This window comes from Pyricularia pennisetigena, assembly GCF_004337985.1.
Source record: "Pyricularia pennisetigena strain Br36 chromosome 7 map unlocalized Pyricularia_pennisetigena_Br36_Scf_8, whole genome shotgun sequence".
Lineage (NCBI taxonomy): Eukaryota > Fungi > Ascomycota > Sordariomycetes > Magnaporthales > Pyriculariaceae > Pyricularia > Pyricularia pennisetigena.
In genome coordinates this window covers 1,103,839-1,119,883 of record NW_021940920.1, presented here as the reverse complement: position 1 = coordinate 1,119,883, position 16,045 = coordinate 1,103,839, and the positions used below count along the sequence as shown (strand labels likewise).

At 49.8% G+C, this 16,045-nt stretch overlaps 2 protein-coding genes across 2 annotated transcripts; one reads left to right on the top strand and one right to left on the bottom strand.

Moving 5' to 3' along the window:
* Window positions 1-3,864: 3,864 nt before the first annotated feature.
* PpBr36_09449 (uncharacterized protein) lies at window positions 3,865-6,470 on the bottom strand (the record flags this gene model as incomplete). The annotated part of the gene is made up of 4 exons (XM_029896570.1): window positions 3,865-4,064; window positions 4,153-5,524; window positions 5,663-5,767; window positions 5,847-6,470. 4 exons carry the CDS (start codon window positions 6,468-6,470, stop codon window positions 3,865-3,867), a joined length of 2,301 nt encoding a protein of 766 aa, XP_029744473.1.
* A 5,719-nt stretch (window positions 6,471-12,189) lies between these two features.
* PpBr36_09448 (uncharacterized protein) lies at window positions 12,190-13,889 on the top strand (the record flags this gene model as incomplete). The annotated part of the gene is made up of 3 exons (XM_029896569.1): window positions 12,190-12,286; window positions 12,382-12,461; window positions 12,579-13,889. The coding sequence occupies 3 exons, from the start codon at window positions 12,190-12,192 to the stop codon at window positions 13,887-13,889; spliced, it is 1,488 nt and encodes a 495-aa protein (XP_029744857.1).
* Window positions 13,890-16,045: the final 2,156 nt, after the last annotated feature.

Below are 16,045 nucleotides of genomic sequence, written 5' to 3'. Positions count from 1 at the left end.
TCCGTCATCGCTTACCGCAAACCCAGCAGCTCGCTGCATCTTTCCTGCCGAGGCGGTGCGGAGCTCGTATGAACAACCGAGTGGTGATGCAGCTGCATTTGTTTTTTTTTTTTTTTGTCAAAAGTGGTTTTCTGTGTTGCGCGGGTGTAAGATGGACACCTGCATACACCGGGCTCAGGCGGGGGCAAGAATAGCCTACCAACTCCGCTCTTTTGCTTTTTTTCGGTGGTAAAGCAAGTAACCGATATATTACCTCATTATCAAATGGAATGGGAAATTGAATATGTAAGTTGATTCTCGTGAGTGCCTCTACCTTGATGTATCTGTCTGTTCTTTCATCAATTTTCTTACTATCTACGTGCTCTTTGTAACTCTCCATCTTACCTCTTTATGCCTCTTTTTTGCTTGTTCATTTCTCAGATTTTTAACTTAAATAAACATGCATATTTCTTTTGCATCGTCAATCTCGCTAAAGGCTCGCAGAGCTATCTGAAAAAAACAGTGTCACAACTGAGCGATCCCCCGACGGGCGGGAATAGACAGGTTGTACGAATCAAAGTGCAAGAATTTAGTCTCGCCAAGTCTCAGGATGAGGCTAGACTGGCTTCTTTGTGCCTCTGTCTCTCTGTCAAACAAACTTACCAGGTTTTTTGTATCCCCATATAAACACCTGCTAACCGAAGAGGTGATGAGAGCTTGGTCTAGCATGCACTTGCACCCTATTTTTTCTTTTCTTTTCTTTTCGATGGTCGTATTCACGGGAGGGGACCAAGGACCCTTGGCGGGCTTGCCAATCCCTTACAACACCTGGCAACAAAGAAATAAAAGCTTTGGGGTTGGCCCTAGACAGAACTAGGCTATGATCTGATGACGGAGCACCTCACCTTCAATTTCTGTTTCGTCTCTTTTATTTTTCTCTCTCCCTTCCTCTACGGATGCTGATGACGATCAAATGACATGATTCCGTTAGATAACGGAAATAAGCAAAAGTGGCTGCTGGCCGGTTGCGGAGGAGTAGGTCGTGATCTAATGGTAGTAACAAGTACTTGCCGGCCGGTACAACTTCGGGGTGGTGTCCGTCCCAAGTCTTGCGGAAAGAAGTCTTGGCTTTTTTTGGGGGAACTTAGGTTCATGCGGGGCTCGGTTGAAATGGAATGCGGCTCACCCAAGTCTGCATATCAAAACTCATTGATCAGTAATTGATTACATATGTACGTTGTGTCGTAGAAATACGTCCTGAAAGTGGTGGACCCTTCCTAAACGAGAACACTAGATCAATCTTTAATATTAGTTTATTTGTATCCTGTGCAAGTTGACGAGGCAGGTCGGAGCAGAAAATACGAAATACGTACAGTACATATTAGGTCCTGTGTTACCGCCAAGTATTCAAGCACTAATAGAATATGCAATCTTCCGTTCTCGTTTCTTGCTTTTTCTTTCTTATTTCTTTTGCTTGGAGGACAAGTGATAGAGAATGACCAAAAAAAGAACGAAAAAGAAACAAAAAAAGAGATAGCAAACCTCAGAAGCTTTGATCTCTTGCCACAAAAGTCCGGAGATCTGTCCGTACGTATGTTTGTTTTATTCACTTGGCAGCTCCCCGAAAAAGAAACAACTGCAGGAAAACGCGCGGTATTGTGCAGGTGCATGCTCCCTGCTTTTCCTCCATGCAACGACGTGGATCCCTCCAAGAAAGCGATTCGTCCACCGAAGGAAAGCACAACCACCAAAGCGAACCGAGACTCCTAACAAGCAAGGCCAAGCAGTATGCATGGGAGCTTTGTGACGCGGTTGCTTGTGATTGGTTACGTCTGGGGGTTCTTTTTTTTATTCTGCAACTCATTGTTTTTTTTGGGGGGTCTGTCGATGCAGAAGGAACAGAACGATGTGCAAGGGAGAAGCAAAGGAAGAAAACAAAAACCAAGATGAACATCCCCCGTAGTCTAGCAAAGCCTACAGTAGATCATGGACATGCTCTATCACTCATTCCCTACCTGCAGCAGCATCATCGTGCCAATCGAAGCTATCCAAACATTCCCCTTGGCAAAAACTCCGCACGATCTATTCCTCGTCTGGGCAACCCGCGAAATCGACGGCTATCGCAGCGGGCCAAAGAAAAAAGAAAAAAGAAGAAAAAAAGAAACAAGGGGGGAAATCGGCAAGTCGGCTCCTCCCCGCGTGTTGCAAAAAATTGTTCGGGGGGAAACAGCTGTTACGGCCGGTGTCAAACGAAGTAGAAAAGAAGATTCCGGCTTGGAATGTAACAAGTTTGGTATAGTTGGGTAGCACAAGCGCCCTAATTTCCCGTTCAAGGTCGACCGGCACCCGAAAGAACTTGACAGATGGGGGGGAGGGAAAAGAGGTGGGAAGGGTACGGTGGCCAGACGTGCCTTTGAAAAAAATAAAAAAAAAAAATAAACAGGTCATATGAGCTGTTTTTACATGAGCAATGATTAGCAAAACACCCGGCTTATCGATCCCTCAACCCGGAAAGAGCAGCAAAATCAAAAGACGATGCACTTGAGCAGCGCTGGTTTGTTTCGCCACCTCCTGCACTTGTGCACTTCTGCACTCCCTACAATCCTCTCTACATACATTCCTGCACGTTCATGCAAGCCGCAACGTGAAACCTCTTGCAGATCCCTATCATCGTCTTGCAGTTCCCCCCTCACTGAAAAATAGGCCCAAACAACCGTCGAGATCTTGCCGGTGCACTTGTACCCACCGGCAATCTATCACGCGATACGTCTTTTGTCTGCTTCCCATCGTTCTTCTCTTTCCCCGTTCCCCAGTAGAAGTGAACAGGTCAACATCACAAGCGATCCAATGGCAAAATAGCCCCGAAATCTTCAAGGGCGGCGTCTTGTATACTACTAAGCAACCATGCCTGACGAGAAGGATGCCGAATAATAAAGAGAAAAAGCAAAAGATGATGGCGGGTATACGCCCCCCAAGAACCGCTTGGATACCTCTAGGCACTCTCACTGGAATCCTCAACATCACATCCCCCAGCAGCATATACGACTGCACGCCCCGTCGCTTGCATGATGGATGCTGCACCTGTTGTAACGAAGAATCAAGTGACCCTCTCTGGTCTTGGATGCAGTTGTAGTCTCCATGTCACCGCCCCCCTCCCCCAAGACTTTCACGACACGAGCAACCCCAGGCCCCTAGATCCAGAGACAACTGCTTGTGTCGAAAGGGCAGTTTCCCAGTTTTGAAACCCGTCTTGTCTTTGTGCAAGTGCACCAGTCGCATACATGGGTGTTGTTCAATACACGAGAAGGCTGCAAAGTTCACCTTTGATCAACTTCCCTACGCGTATACCTCTCAGGGCCTCGAGGAAGGAGCATAGAAATGCCTCTCGTTGAAAGACGACTAGCCTTCACATTGCCGAAAAGGCTTGGACTCCTGGTCATCAATACGCAAGCTCCGAAGTCAGAGCCACCATCGCACTGGTCATCGTTAGGTATCAAATTTATCGTAGCGCGCGGCCGTGACTAATCTAGGTTGAGAAACAAGCAATGACTGTGAAAGCAAGAAAAAGAAGTAAAAAAAGCCCAAGCCGCGAGAAAGGGTACTTGAGACGATGTGAAAACATCGCAGAATGAAACCAATACTTTGCCAACATAATTACCAGCAGATAAAGGAACGTGAAGCGTCCAATCATTAGCTTCAGCTCTCTAGGCTGGGCCTCCTCAGTCGGCGGGTAGAAATTGGTGAGACAAAGTGCACCGACGTGTGGATGGAATGAAATATGATAAAAAAAGACAGAAACTCCTCGTTTTGATGATATCTTTCCAAACATTGATCTTTCCCCATGCTCCCGGAACCAACACCTGCATAGCTCTCTCGCTCCAATGTCTATCGGAATCGAGCTCTGCACCGTCCCATGACCTCTCCTTGGCATACCAACTCGGCGCTAAACTCGGAACCATCCAGAGTCAGGTAAATGTCAAAGTACACCCTGTAAAATGTTCCCTGCGGCGTATCCATGCGCTCAAAGTCCTTCTCTAGGTTTTTGCGCGAAAGGTCCGAGGTGAGGGTAACGACCTCCTTGATACCTATCCATACGAAAAAAAAAAAAAAAATGATTAGCACTCTTAACCTGAAAATCTGGTGTGCGGGTGCGCTGGGAAGCAGTCAACTTACGAGGGTCCTTGGTGTACTCCGGGCAAACGTCGTCGTCGCAGGCGTACAGAATATCCTCGTACATGAGCGTTGCGCCCGGCGCGACCTGCCTGAAAAACGAAACCTTGACCGGCTCCCCAATCTTGACTTTTTGTCCCTTTTGAACGAAGATCTGCCGGGTGAATTTACACCTATCCTTCCCATCGAGGGACGGGACACGATACGCCTCGGGGTGGTAGCCTTCCTTAAACGGCTGCAGCGTTGCCATAAGATAGTGTCGTCGCGCAACACGGTGTGTAATGACTCGCTCTGTGATACCGGCAGTGACTGCACCCTTCACGATGGCAGCTACTGAGTCCATGGGCCGCACAACCTTGGACTGGAACTGTGGGGGCACGTGCAACTTGATCTGCTGGAAGAGATATTCGGATGCACCGAAACCACCGACCACCAAGATGTTTTGAAGCGTCCTGTTCTGGGCCTGGATGGCAATGATCTGGTTGCGCACGAGCTCAAGAATGCGATTAACGACAGGCTCGAAGCACTGCAGAATCTCCTCGTTGGTGAAGGTCATGTAACCCTCCTCGATGCCTGCCTCGGGGAACTCGGCCTCGATACCGACGTCGACGGCCCACTTCTGTCCGTTGTTACGGAAATCGGCCTTGATGCGGTTCTCGAAGTCCATGATACACTTGGCGTATACACGACCAGCAGTCTTTGAGCCATCAGGGAGCTTCATCTTGCGAATCTTGGTGCGCAGGATGTTGCTGAAGTTACGGTTGAGTGCTGTGGATCCGCAGGAATCTCCGGACCCTGCAGTGCACTCGGCTACTGTGAATGGGTTCTCATCCTCAACCTCGTAGGCAATCAAGTCGACAGTACCACCACCGCAATCGACAATCAGCACAGCGTCATGTACCTTGAGGTTGAGAAGACCGGTTTTGGAGCAAAACAGCGCAGCAGCCTCGGGCTCACTGACCAGGGTCAACCTGTTATCATTCTCATCGCGAAGGAAACCGGCCTGGATAGCGGCCGCCCTTGTCGCAGCCTTACCAGCATCGTTCCAGATGGCGGGGACTGTCAGGTAGTAGCGGATGTTGCGCTCCTCTCGGTTGAACACCTCGCCCAAGGTCTTTTGAAGGGCCGAGCGCATTGCCTGGCGAAGCTTGAAGAGGTAGTCGGCGGCAACGTCGATTTCCGACTTGCCTGGAGGCAGAGGAGGCAGGTTGATGGGGTCGATATAGGTGTTGCCTGACAGCATCAACTGCAGCTTGAACCACTCGACCTTTTGCACGCCCGGTTTAGGGTATCCGGTTGGTGCAAGCGCATCGGCGATATCGGGGCCCCATCCGACTACCTTTTGGTATTGATCGTAGTATAGGACAGTGGGAATCTGTGGTCAAATGTTAGCCGGATGCTCGAGGAAATTGGATGGGTGAAGGAAAGACAGGGTCAAACAAGCAGAAACCATGGTCATGCAATCAGCTTTGTCATGTGCACTGTCATGCCAATGCTAACTTCCTGATCTCACCTTTTGTTTTGTATATGAACCAGCACCAGGCCATTCAGTAATGATATCCTCCTTTGCCTCGTTGTTTGTCGCGAATGCGAAGGCAACACCAGAGAAGGTTGTGCCCTAGAAGAGATAACAAAGGTCAGCAATAATGTCAAAGCCTCAAGTCTGGTGACATGCTTAGATAGACTCGTCTACTTACAAAATCAATGCCGACAATCAATTGTGCCTTGCTCCTGCTGTTACCTTCAACCTCGGCGGCAGCACTTCTTTGGTATGGACCACCAAGGGGCATGTTACCCTGCGGCTGGGGAGGGCCTGGAGGCGGGTATCCTTGGGCACCAGCATAGCCCGGAGGACCACCAGCACCAGGCGGAGGGCCACCCATGGGCGGCGGGTAGCCGGTGACGCCCTGGGCGCCCGTGTTGATCGGAGGTGGACCGCCAATCATTTGCGATGGAGGAGTGCGAGTCTGACCTTGGTTGAGAGGGCTCTGGCGACCGAGGGGAGGAGGACCGCCTTGGGGAGGGTAGTTTGCCGTATAACTAGGCGGGCGAGGACCGGCGCCCGGATGATTCATTGGCAGGCTCTGTTGGGAGGAGTTTGAGGCGATCGAGGGCGCAGGACCGGCAGCAGGGCGAACGTTGGCAAAAACGGGTGGAAGCTGGGGCGGGCCGGGTGGGATCTGCGAGGGGGGACCAGCGGGAGGAGGGGTGCCGGATTGCGAGGGTGGTTGCTGGGCCGGCGTCTCGGGTCCTTGAATGCTGGCAGTTGATCGACGTTTTCCAAAACCCAAGGCTTTGAAGCGCGAGTTCATAGAACTCATATGGAATGAACAAGTGGCGTGCGCTTGTCGAGGGTAGTGGCAGGAATGTTACGAGGGCCCAGGTCGAAGGGGGGGTCAGGCAAGATTTAGGTTGTGTCAGCACGCCCAGCACAGACGAGGAGGGAGGGGCCGATTCGGTTTTGAGAAATGGAGACCACCAAGCGTGGTACCGGGTTGCGTTGACTTAAGACGGCTCGACGACAAGGGACCAGGCCGACGCAGGACCAGACCAGGACGTCGCTCTGTCGACTCGAGTCAACCTGAGGATCGTCGGGGCTGCGGCACTACCACACCGACTGCACCTTGGGTGTCCTGGACAAACGTCGAATTGAGGCAGGCAGTAGACCCGTGGCAAATGGCAGGACTTTGACGGGGAACACGGCGGGGAAAGGTCGGGCAGGACTGGGCGGGCTGGTATTCCAGACGCAGGGCAGGCTGTGGTGGATCTATCATAAGCAAAAATGCGCGGCAGAGCGAGCAATAATAGCAAGCAACAGCCGGGCGGCAAAAAAACAATTGCCTACCTATCTAGTGTTAGGTAATGAGGGGGAGGGGCGAGCGACAGCAATTCCAATCAGTGAAACAATCAGTCCACAATTGGCGTGTCTGAATGTCAGCGAAGAGTTAACATTTAGCGAAAGACCTGTTGTTTTTTGCCTTTTCGATTAGTGGGCCGACTCTGTCAAATGCGACTCCGAGTTGTGAGGCGAGGAGATGCGGAGCTCTCCCGAGTCCTACGTGAGATGGTGCTCTTTGGTGCTGCACGCAGACAAGCAAGCACCCTTATTATTCTCAGAGCCCAGGACGACTATCGCTGGAGCCCAGGGCAGCAAACAGCTGGAGGCGGGCCGGTGTACCTCCACTACCAGGAAGGGGGCTGTACCATCCGTACCTTATCTTCCGGCACAGCACGGGCAGCACCCAACGAAAATGTCGTGACAGCTCCAGGAGGGCCGTTCTATTGGATGGAAATGCTAGTGGGGGGCCCCGCTGGCACAGCCGTGCACGAATCTCCACTTTCTGAATCTGACTCTTGTTCGACTTGAAGGATCACCTCTTTGGAACTGCTTGATGAGCAATCAAGCTCCTTCCCTGGCTGGTCAATCCTGTTCCGACTTCCGCAGAAATCTTCCGTTTTCTCGTGTCTTGTCGGCTCCCAACGGGGATGAGCTCCCTTTATTTATGTTTTGCCAAAAGAAAGCTAGTGGTTTCCAGTAGCGCTAATTGATAAATCCAAATTTTGCTTCTGTCGATGGACGGGAACCAAAAACGTCACGTAGCTTCAATGTACGTGCAGCGCAGCTGACTGCTGGTAAGGCTGAGGTGCCGGAACGAGGTGGGGTCGGGATCGAGATGTTAGCGTCGGCAGCTTGAGAGGTTATGGAAGTCATTAGATCGCATTTATGGCAGTGAGGAAGTGCGCGAGCAAGTCAAGAGCAGGTTGACTGAAGGAAATTTTGTTTCCCTCGAGGGGAGTTACTCTGTAGGCTCAGTTGCTTGGATTGTGTCGTGTGAAAACGTTCTTTGAGGCAGAAGGTGAAGATGACAAGCTGACGTTGGCGCAAGTCAATAGCTAAGAAACGTGATGACAGGAATGACGGGCATAATCGAACAAAGATTGACCAATGGCTCCCTAAACATCCGTCCTGGCTCACTAATCCGTCGTTCCGTTTTTGTCAAAGGGATCCCATTCAGGAACTCAATGGGTGTGAAGAATTTTACATTATCTTGCCGTTACCTCTTTGCCTGTTTAGATCGATGAGGGTCTTAGGCCGTCATCAGTAGTGATCAAGCTTGTCTCTGTCAACCGTCATTCGACAAAATTAAGTCTGATCTAGACTAGTAACCGCTGCATACCTCGGTAGTAAATATATGTTATTATATATAGACACCTAATTTGTAACCTGCAGCGGAAAATCTTTTGATAGTACATTTGGGGTTGGGGGCCTTGTGTAGCAAAGCAATCCTCAGCTTACTCAAGAAGCATAGAAATGTTGGTAAATGTACCTTACTTTAGAAATGTATGAGTACTAGGGCCAGTTATGCACTCGCTCCGTATAGCATAGGTGGTCTTCCATTAAATCCTTCCAATGTCAAGGAGGAATATAGAATGCCGAAAGCAAATCACTGAAACATATGGATATCTTTCGTACAATTATCAATCAACCGCTTACAGTCAGCATCGCCAATTTGGTGGGGTCGGAACCATTCATTCTTTGCGCGAAGGAACGAGGCCAGAGCACACCCCAGACATACGTCGCGATGGTGGCTAATTGCGGGGCCCGGGTCCCGAAATGTGCCCGTGCATGGGCCCTCAAGGCCCTGTCCCCTGATAACCCCAATCCAGGACTTTTGCCCTGGATCCAATACCCTGGTCCGTAGGACTTTTGTCCCCGTGGCTGAGCGCGCAAGTCCTTCCAAGAGCAATTGCGGGCTACCAGCGTTCGATGTCATTGAGGCGGTGGTGCTACTCAGCCGCACTTGTAGCCCCGCATACGGATCCTAGCGAGCCTCGAGGGTTCGAGAGCATTTCTCTGTAACTCTTTGTCATAAGAAAAAAAAAAAAGTAAACTGCATAGCAAAACAGGAACTAGGAATACAAATTCACGAAAAGGCTCAAGTCAGTGCAACAATCATTAAGTTACCGGATCGACCCGAGCCTCAACTCGGTGGGGATGGGACAAGACTACCAAGTTGAGGTACCTATCTTGGCATGAAGAGCCACGGTTTCTTTGGTTGCTGAAACTCGCCATGCTACGGAATCCTTACTCGTCCCTGAACGACTTATTTTATGCGGCAGGATGGCAGCTTGTGATAGGAACCTGACACCTTCGCAAACTAGTCCAACGTCCGACAAACGGCTCGGCTGATGACCACGGAATTTGCCTTGAGCTCAATTAGGGCTGGAGGCGACAGTATATTATTGTACTCTTGTCATTACTAGTCAGACACGCAACACTCACCTTATTTTCTCATATGCTAATGCACTCATAACCTACCTAGGCAAACCTGGAAGATCATCAGTTTTGGCGAAGCATAATCAAGAGATGTTCTACTGTAGTGCACCCTTGTTGCGTTTTGTACATCCACCTCGAGTCGGTGCCTTCGTTATTGTCATAAATATAGTTACATGTATATTCACTTGCATGTCTTCTTCCTCGGTAAGGGTGTCGGCGTTTTTTTTTTTTTTTTTTTTTTTTTTCAGAGCTATCTCGTCTAAGGCATGAAAATATAAAATAATCAAGTGTCGAGACCCCGACTGTTAGTTTGATATTTTGACCTCAAGGCGGCCCCTACATGGAGTCGCCTACACGCATGGGGTCTTGTTTCAAACTTTTCGACTCCTGCAGATTTTGAAGCGTAGAAAATGTATCGATTTCCCTGAAGAGCATGGCAATGTTCTGGGTTTACAAAAAGAGCCAACAGAATTTGAACCAATATCCAAATTACCAGGTTCGCGGCTGGCCTCGGACATGCATAACCTTCGATGATGCACTGATATGTACCAAATAAGCTCCAATTAGATTCAGGGGTGCCACGTGATCTAATATATCTCAAAACAATTGTTTATGCGCAATTATTGAAACTGCAACCCTACGGATGTGATTGAACAACAAAGACGAACTAATCCTTCGCTTTCTGTGTTGAACCTCGACTTAGACAACGTGGAAATCGTCAAGTGCCTCCATACACGTTTCAAACCCCCCAGACTGCGAGTAATATGAGTAGACACATCGGATTGACGGGCGCTCAGCTCCTAACTCCACCCAGGGAATTTCCCGGGTCTGCTCCGTAGTGAACAATTGGCAATTGGGTTTTGATCGTGGCGTCTGAATGATTACGCCTTGCTCCGATGGAGAACGCGGGGAACCGAACTGGAGCATGCCTGACGTGCGTTGTCAAGCGATATTGGGTATTGGAGAGGAGGCATTGATGGTAAACGGACGATCTTGTCTCACTGGATCCAAGCTGGCGGCGCCTTTAAATGAGGAGATGACGACCCCACAGCGCAGATTGGATTGTTATTTTTCCCCCAACAAGAAAATGGCGAAGGCTTTCGTCAGAGGCCTGAGCCAAGCGAGCGATAAACCTCCGAAGATAGACACAAGACAGAAACTTTTCTCTTTCTTCTTCCTATTGACTTGCATTCTGTCAATCCTCAGCACTGGAGATTGTGTCATTGTTTCGCTGATATTCCAAACGAAGCTCCCGTTACATTGCCCCAAATTACCCCTGGTAGAATTCCTTCGTCATCCCCCTTTCCCCTCTTCGATCTTGATCTTTCCCGCCACTTTTTACTGCGTCAGACCAGGGAGGAGACAAGGTGTCGGCAACCTGGGAACCAGAGATTGCAGCAATTGTGTCGGTGAAGCCTGAGCGATCCAAGTTCTTTCTCTCCGCCATTTACTATCTTGTTATTTATTTATTTTTTACTGTCATCTTGCATTCGCACTTCTTCCTTAACTACAGTAATCATAATTTTGCAAGAGCACAGTCAAACATTGTGTTCCTGTGCTGTTAAGCTGCATGCTCTTCGCCTAGCCGTGCCGCTCGAGCGATCGAACCATTCCGGGATTTACGGCCTGGACGTGGTGCGCCTCTCTGCACAACACAGCCCGGCACATTCTTTATTTTTTTATTTTTTTTCCTGTTTGCCGTCGACGTTTCCTTCTGGTACCTCTTCACAACATAGCGACGGCCAACCTAACGCCTATCGGGACATATATATATACACCAATTAATACGATAATTCGAAGCCACCAAAAAGGGACACTCCGGCGCACTGCTGAAACCCTGTCCTTGCAGTAGGGAGAAAAAGCCACGTCGACAGCGTCCTGCAGCCGTGAAAGGCTGGCCACCAATACGCGTACACTGTAGAGGCGACTTGGTACTCTATCGTCTGGGGCGCGTTCCGGGAATTGACGCCGCGGCCGACTGCATATTTTACAGTTGGTATCAGACCTCAGGGAGCGACATTAAGATGGCTCACATGGAGGTGGGCAACGGTATGGCCGATACAACGGCAGACACGGATACAAAGAGTCAAAAACCAAGTCGAAACATTTTTCATATTGTGACTGTTGGTTTTTTGATACTAGCTGTGGTGAGTAATGCCCTCAAAAATTTCTTTCAGATATCTGCTATCTGCTCCTTGTCCCCTTTTCCCTGGATGTAATTACTGTGCCTGATTCCACCCTGCCCAGCCCCAGCACTACGACATTTCCCTCTACTCAAGAGCCAATTCCATGCCAAGGAAACAAATCTTAGTAATCGCAGCGACTACTGGATGGGTTCTTTCTCGTCCCTCCAACAATACTGCCCCACCTTCCCTGGTCAACATAACATCATCACCCACCAGCTTGGCCTCGTGCGACTGGATCTCCCCGCATTTATAGCACGTCGTCCTGCTATTAAATTGGCGCATGCGCTACTTTGATCTCCCAGGTTCAATTGAACTCTCCGGCATATTCGGGCCTTTTCCCCAAAGGTTGTTTTTTTTTCCGTTTCTTATCTTTGCTAAAAACCAATACCTCCCGTCTCTGTTTAGGGTCTTCAAGTTGTTCTTCGTGACGCAAAGCTGCAGTACTCAACATTGCTCGAAGTGAATCCTTTCCTGCGCGTGTTACACTCGCCAGCCGCACAAGCAACGATCGACGAGCCAGCTGTCTGCGAAAATCAGCCATTTCCCACCGCTGCACCGACCTCGAGACCCCTCAAGATGCCTTTGGCAGCAGAGACAAAACGCATCGTCGACCAGTTCGAGTACACGGACGACGATGTGAACAAGGGAGTCAAGGAGTTCCTCCGCCAAATGGGTAGGTTGGCGCCATTCTGTAGCATATTTTTTATGCGGCTTTTATCCATTATGTAGACTAGGCCAGGGCTAACAAATCGGCGACCTGTCATTTAGAGGAGGGTCTCGCTAAGGATGGCACCAGCTTAAGCCAAATTCCCACGTATGTGGCAGCCGTCCCTTCTGGCAAAGAACAGGTACGTAGAAGTAGCCGCACGCTACTTAGCCGCGCACTCCCCGCACCTGTAGAGACCAAGCCCAAAATATGCCAAGGTCGAACAAGACCCTGCGTCTAACTTCTGCAATAATGACAGGGTCTGTATCTTGCGGTCGATCTTGGCGGAACAAACTTCAGGGTTTGCTCGGTCCATCTCAATGGCGACAATACGTACGACCTCAACTTCAACAAGGTCGCAATTCCAAAGGAGCTGATGGTTGCCAAGACTTCCGAGGAACTCTTTGCCTTCCTCGCCAAGCAGATTGAGGTTTTCCTTAAGGATCACCACGAGGATCACTTTGAGTCGCTGAGGCGCCGTCGAGAGGCCACCAGCGCCACCAATGGATATCGTGAGGAGGATGTCTTCAGGCTGGGTTTCACCTTCAGCTTCCCGGTCGACCAGGTTGGTATTAACAAGGGCAACCTGATCCGGTGGACCAAGGGGTTTGACATCGATGACACTGTCGGCAAGGACGTCTGTGCCTTGCTTCAGGCCGAGCTTGACAAGCTCAAGCTGCCTGTGAAGGTGGCAGCTCTGGTGAACGACACTGTCGGTACCCTCATGGCTCGCGCATATACATCGCCGAGCAAAAAGGGAACCATTCTTGGCGCCATTTTTGGAACGGGTACCAACGGAGCATACATAGAGAAGTACAAGAACATCAAGAAGGGCCTCAAAGGAACCGACTACGTCGACACAACGGGCGAAATGATCATAAATGCCGAGTGGGGGTCTTTCGACAACCAGCTCAACGTGCTTCCCAGCACACCATGGGACATCAACCTGGACCGCGAAAGCAACAATCCTGGCGTCCAGATGTTCGAGAAGCGGGTATCGGGCATGTTCCTCGGTGAGATTCTGCGCCATGCCATTGTGGACTTGGTCAAGAACGACAAGGTGCAATTTTTCAAGCAGGTGCACGCAAACTCGAGCGCTTCGTCGCTGTTCACGCAATACGGCGTCGATAGCGCCATCATGTCAGACGCCGCTGAGGACAACACTGCAGATCTTGCTGCACTTCGCAAGAAGCTCGGCTCAGAGATTGGTCTCACTGATGTATCAATCGAGGATGCGCAGGCCTTCAAGGCTATATCTGCCGCGGTTGGCCGACGTGCAGCCCGTCTTTCGGCGGTTGCTGTTGCCGCCGTGGTCCTGAAGACGGGCAAGCTGACGGACCCGGATTGGGAGGGTGAGCAGATCGACATAGGCGTCGACGGCAGTCTCTTCCAGTTTTACCCTCAGTTCCCCGACATGATCTACGAGGCGCTAAGGGTGATCGATGGCATCGGTGAGAAAGGAGCTCAACAAATCACAATCGGGCTGACTCAAGATGGCTCTGGTGTCGGTGCTGCGCTCATTGCTCTGATTGCAGCCGAGATGGAAAAGAGTGCTTCGGGATCGAAGTAGAGACGAAGCACTGGAAGTTATGAGAATGAATGTTGAATAAATGGTGGAGGGCACGATCAAGAGAAACGTGGTGATGATTTTAATGATAGCGTCTGCTGCTAACTATTTTGGCATATTATATAAATATCCCACCTCCTTTGAGGATGTTTGTTTGCGGGACATGATCGAAATCAGCCTGTAGCGCAATACTGACTATGAGACCCAATATTGATGATAATGGTTGGACCGTCGATGAGCGTCTGTCTCTCATCAGCTATGCGTCGCAAACCCGTCGTTCCAACCGCCATCCAATCAAAAGCATCTGGTTCAGGCTCAGCCGTTCGTAGTCCCGTCTGTTAAGGAATCACGACCCCCAAATATGAGGCTCAAAGACTACCAATCATTTTTATGTGTGCCTGGACCCCAAAGCCAAAGTCAGGACTACCACAGGATACTCGTCAACCAACTGACTCGGAAACCCGGCAATGTGGAAAGTCTGATGTGAACAACACAGATACCCGTCTGCCCTAGTCGTTGCAATTCCCGGACCGCATCGGAAAAGATTCGATTCACGAAGCGCGACACGCTCGCTCGTCGCTCGGTTTGAACCTTTTTGGTCTGCATTGTGGTGACTTGAGGGAGGCATAGATAGCTCCTATTGATATGGGCACGGTCATGGATACTTTGTTATTGGTTGTCGTCTTTATCCAAGATCAGATGGGTTTGATTTATTGATCAGGCAGACTGTGATCCCAACCACAGACGAAGAAAGTCAAAAATTGAAATGGATACTATTTCAAAACAGTCGCTTTCCCACCATGCATGACAATATACCAGACGCTCCTGACAAGCCTCGACAGCAAAACCCCATGGATTTGTCCACATTCAGATGCAAAAAGAAAACCATACAGTGTGCTAACAAGGGTCACCCAAGAAGCTCAAGAGTTGAAGTTTGTTGTTGGCGACAACGATACACGGCAAAAGATTGGAGAATATGTAAGTGCCCACAACCCCTGTGCGGAAACTGGAGAAATCGCATAACCACCAGGAGGGTGTAGACCACATGGATGATGATCCCGTTGAAGACCGAGGCGGTTCTCGGCAAGGGAAAAAAGGGCGGGAACGAACGCAGTTGCGCTGCGGTGCGCTTCCCCAATGGTCCTGCGAGAGCCGGATCGCCGTGAGACAATTGCTACAAGGTAAAACGAATGATTGCAGGGTGACTATCGACTTGAGAGTTAGCTTGGAACAAAGCTTGATTTTGACGTTCCGACGCCCGGGGGGGATACGCAGGGATAGTACTCGCCGGTATGAAAGGGTTTTAAAAGCTCCTGAAATGACGGCAAACCCAGCCTAGAATAGCCTCTAGTCTAGAGGGCTTTCAGGCTCGTATAAGAAAATAAACTCGAACTCCGGATGCCCATCTATTATATTCTCCTTTCGAACCGCACTCTACATTATACGACCATATCCTTACTTGGGCGCCAGGGGAAGGGGCTTTAATTGACGAGTCTTGTTGTAAATGTAAACAATTACCGCGCCTTTTCCAATAAAAGTCAGTTTCTGTCCTGAAACCGATTCTGTTCATTCGCTTTGTCAGGCGTTTCCCCCCAATTTTATATTTCACACTCGTTTCTTTTTGCACGACCTGCCTAAAGCCGGATGCCTCATTTCACAGAGCCGATAGCCACCGATGTCTAATTGTTGCAGTAGATAGATCTTGGCATCACATGACCAGATGAGCTTAGTCAGCGCTGGGCACACCATAAAAGCGCTGCCACGCTCGTTAGCCTAGATAGCGCACCCTACCTGAATACATGGCTCTCCTACCACTCATGCAGGCTGCACGTGTACGTTCGTGTGCGTCACTAATCATATATCACAGACCTGCAGCTTCCGTTGCGGGGTTTCCGCCAAATCCCGTTGGAGATCCCACTTTTTGCATGTAACAACGCAGCTCCTTGAGCTACGTCGTCGTCAACAGCCTACTGGTACTCTGAAGACAAGATATTACGGGTCTAGCCAGGTATTGGTAGCCAATAACTTGGTAGATTTCCCCCTGGGTTCGGGACAGCAGAAGTTGTTATCGTTAACGATTCGAAGAACCAGCATAATTATTTATCAGATCAGAATGGTAAAGCCATACTGCGGGACCAAGCAAACAAAATCAATAGCCG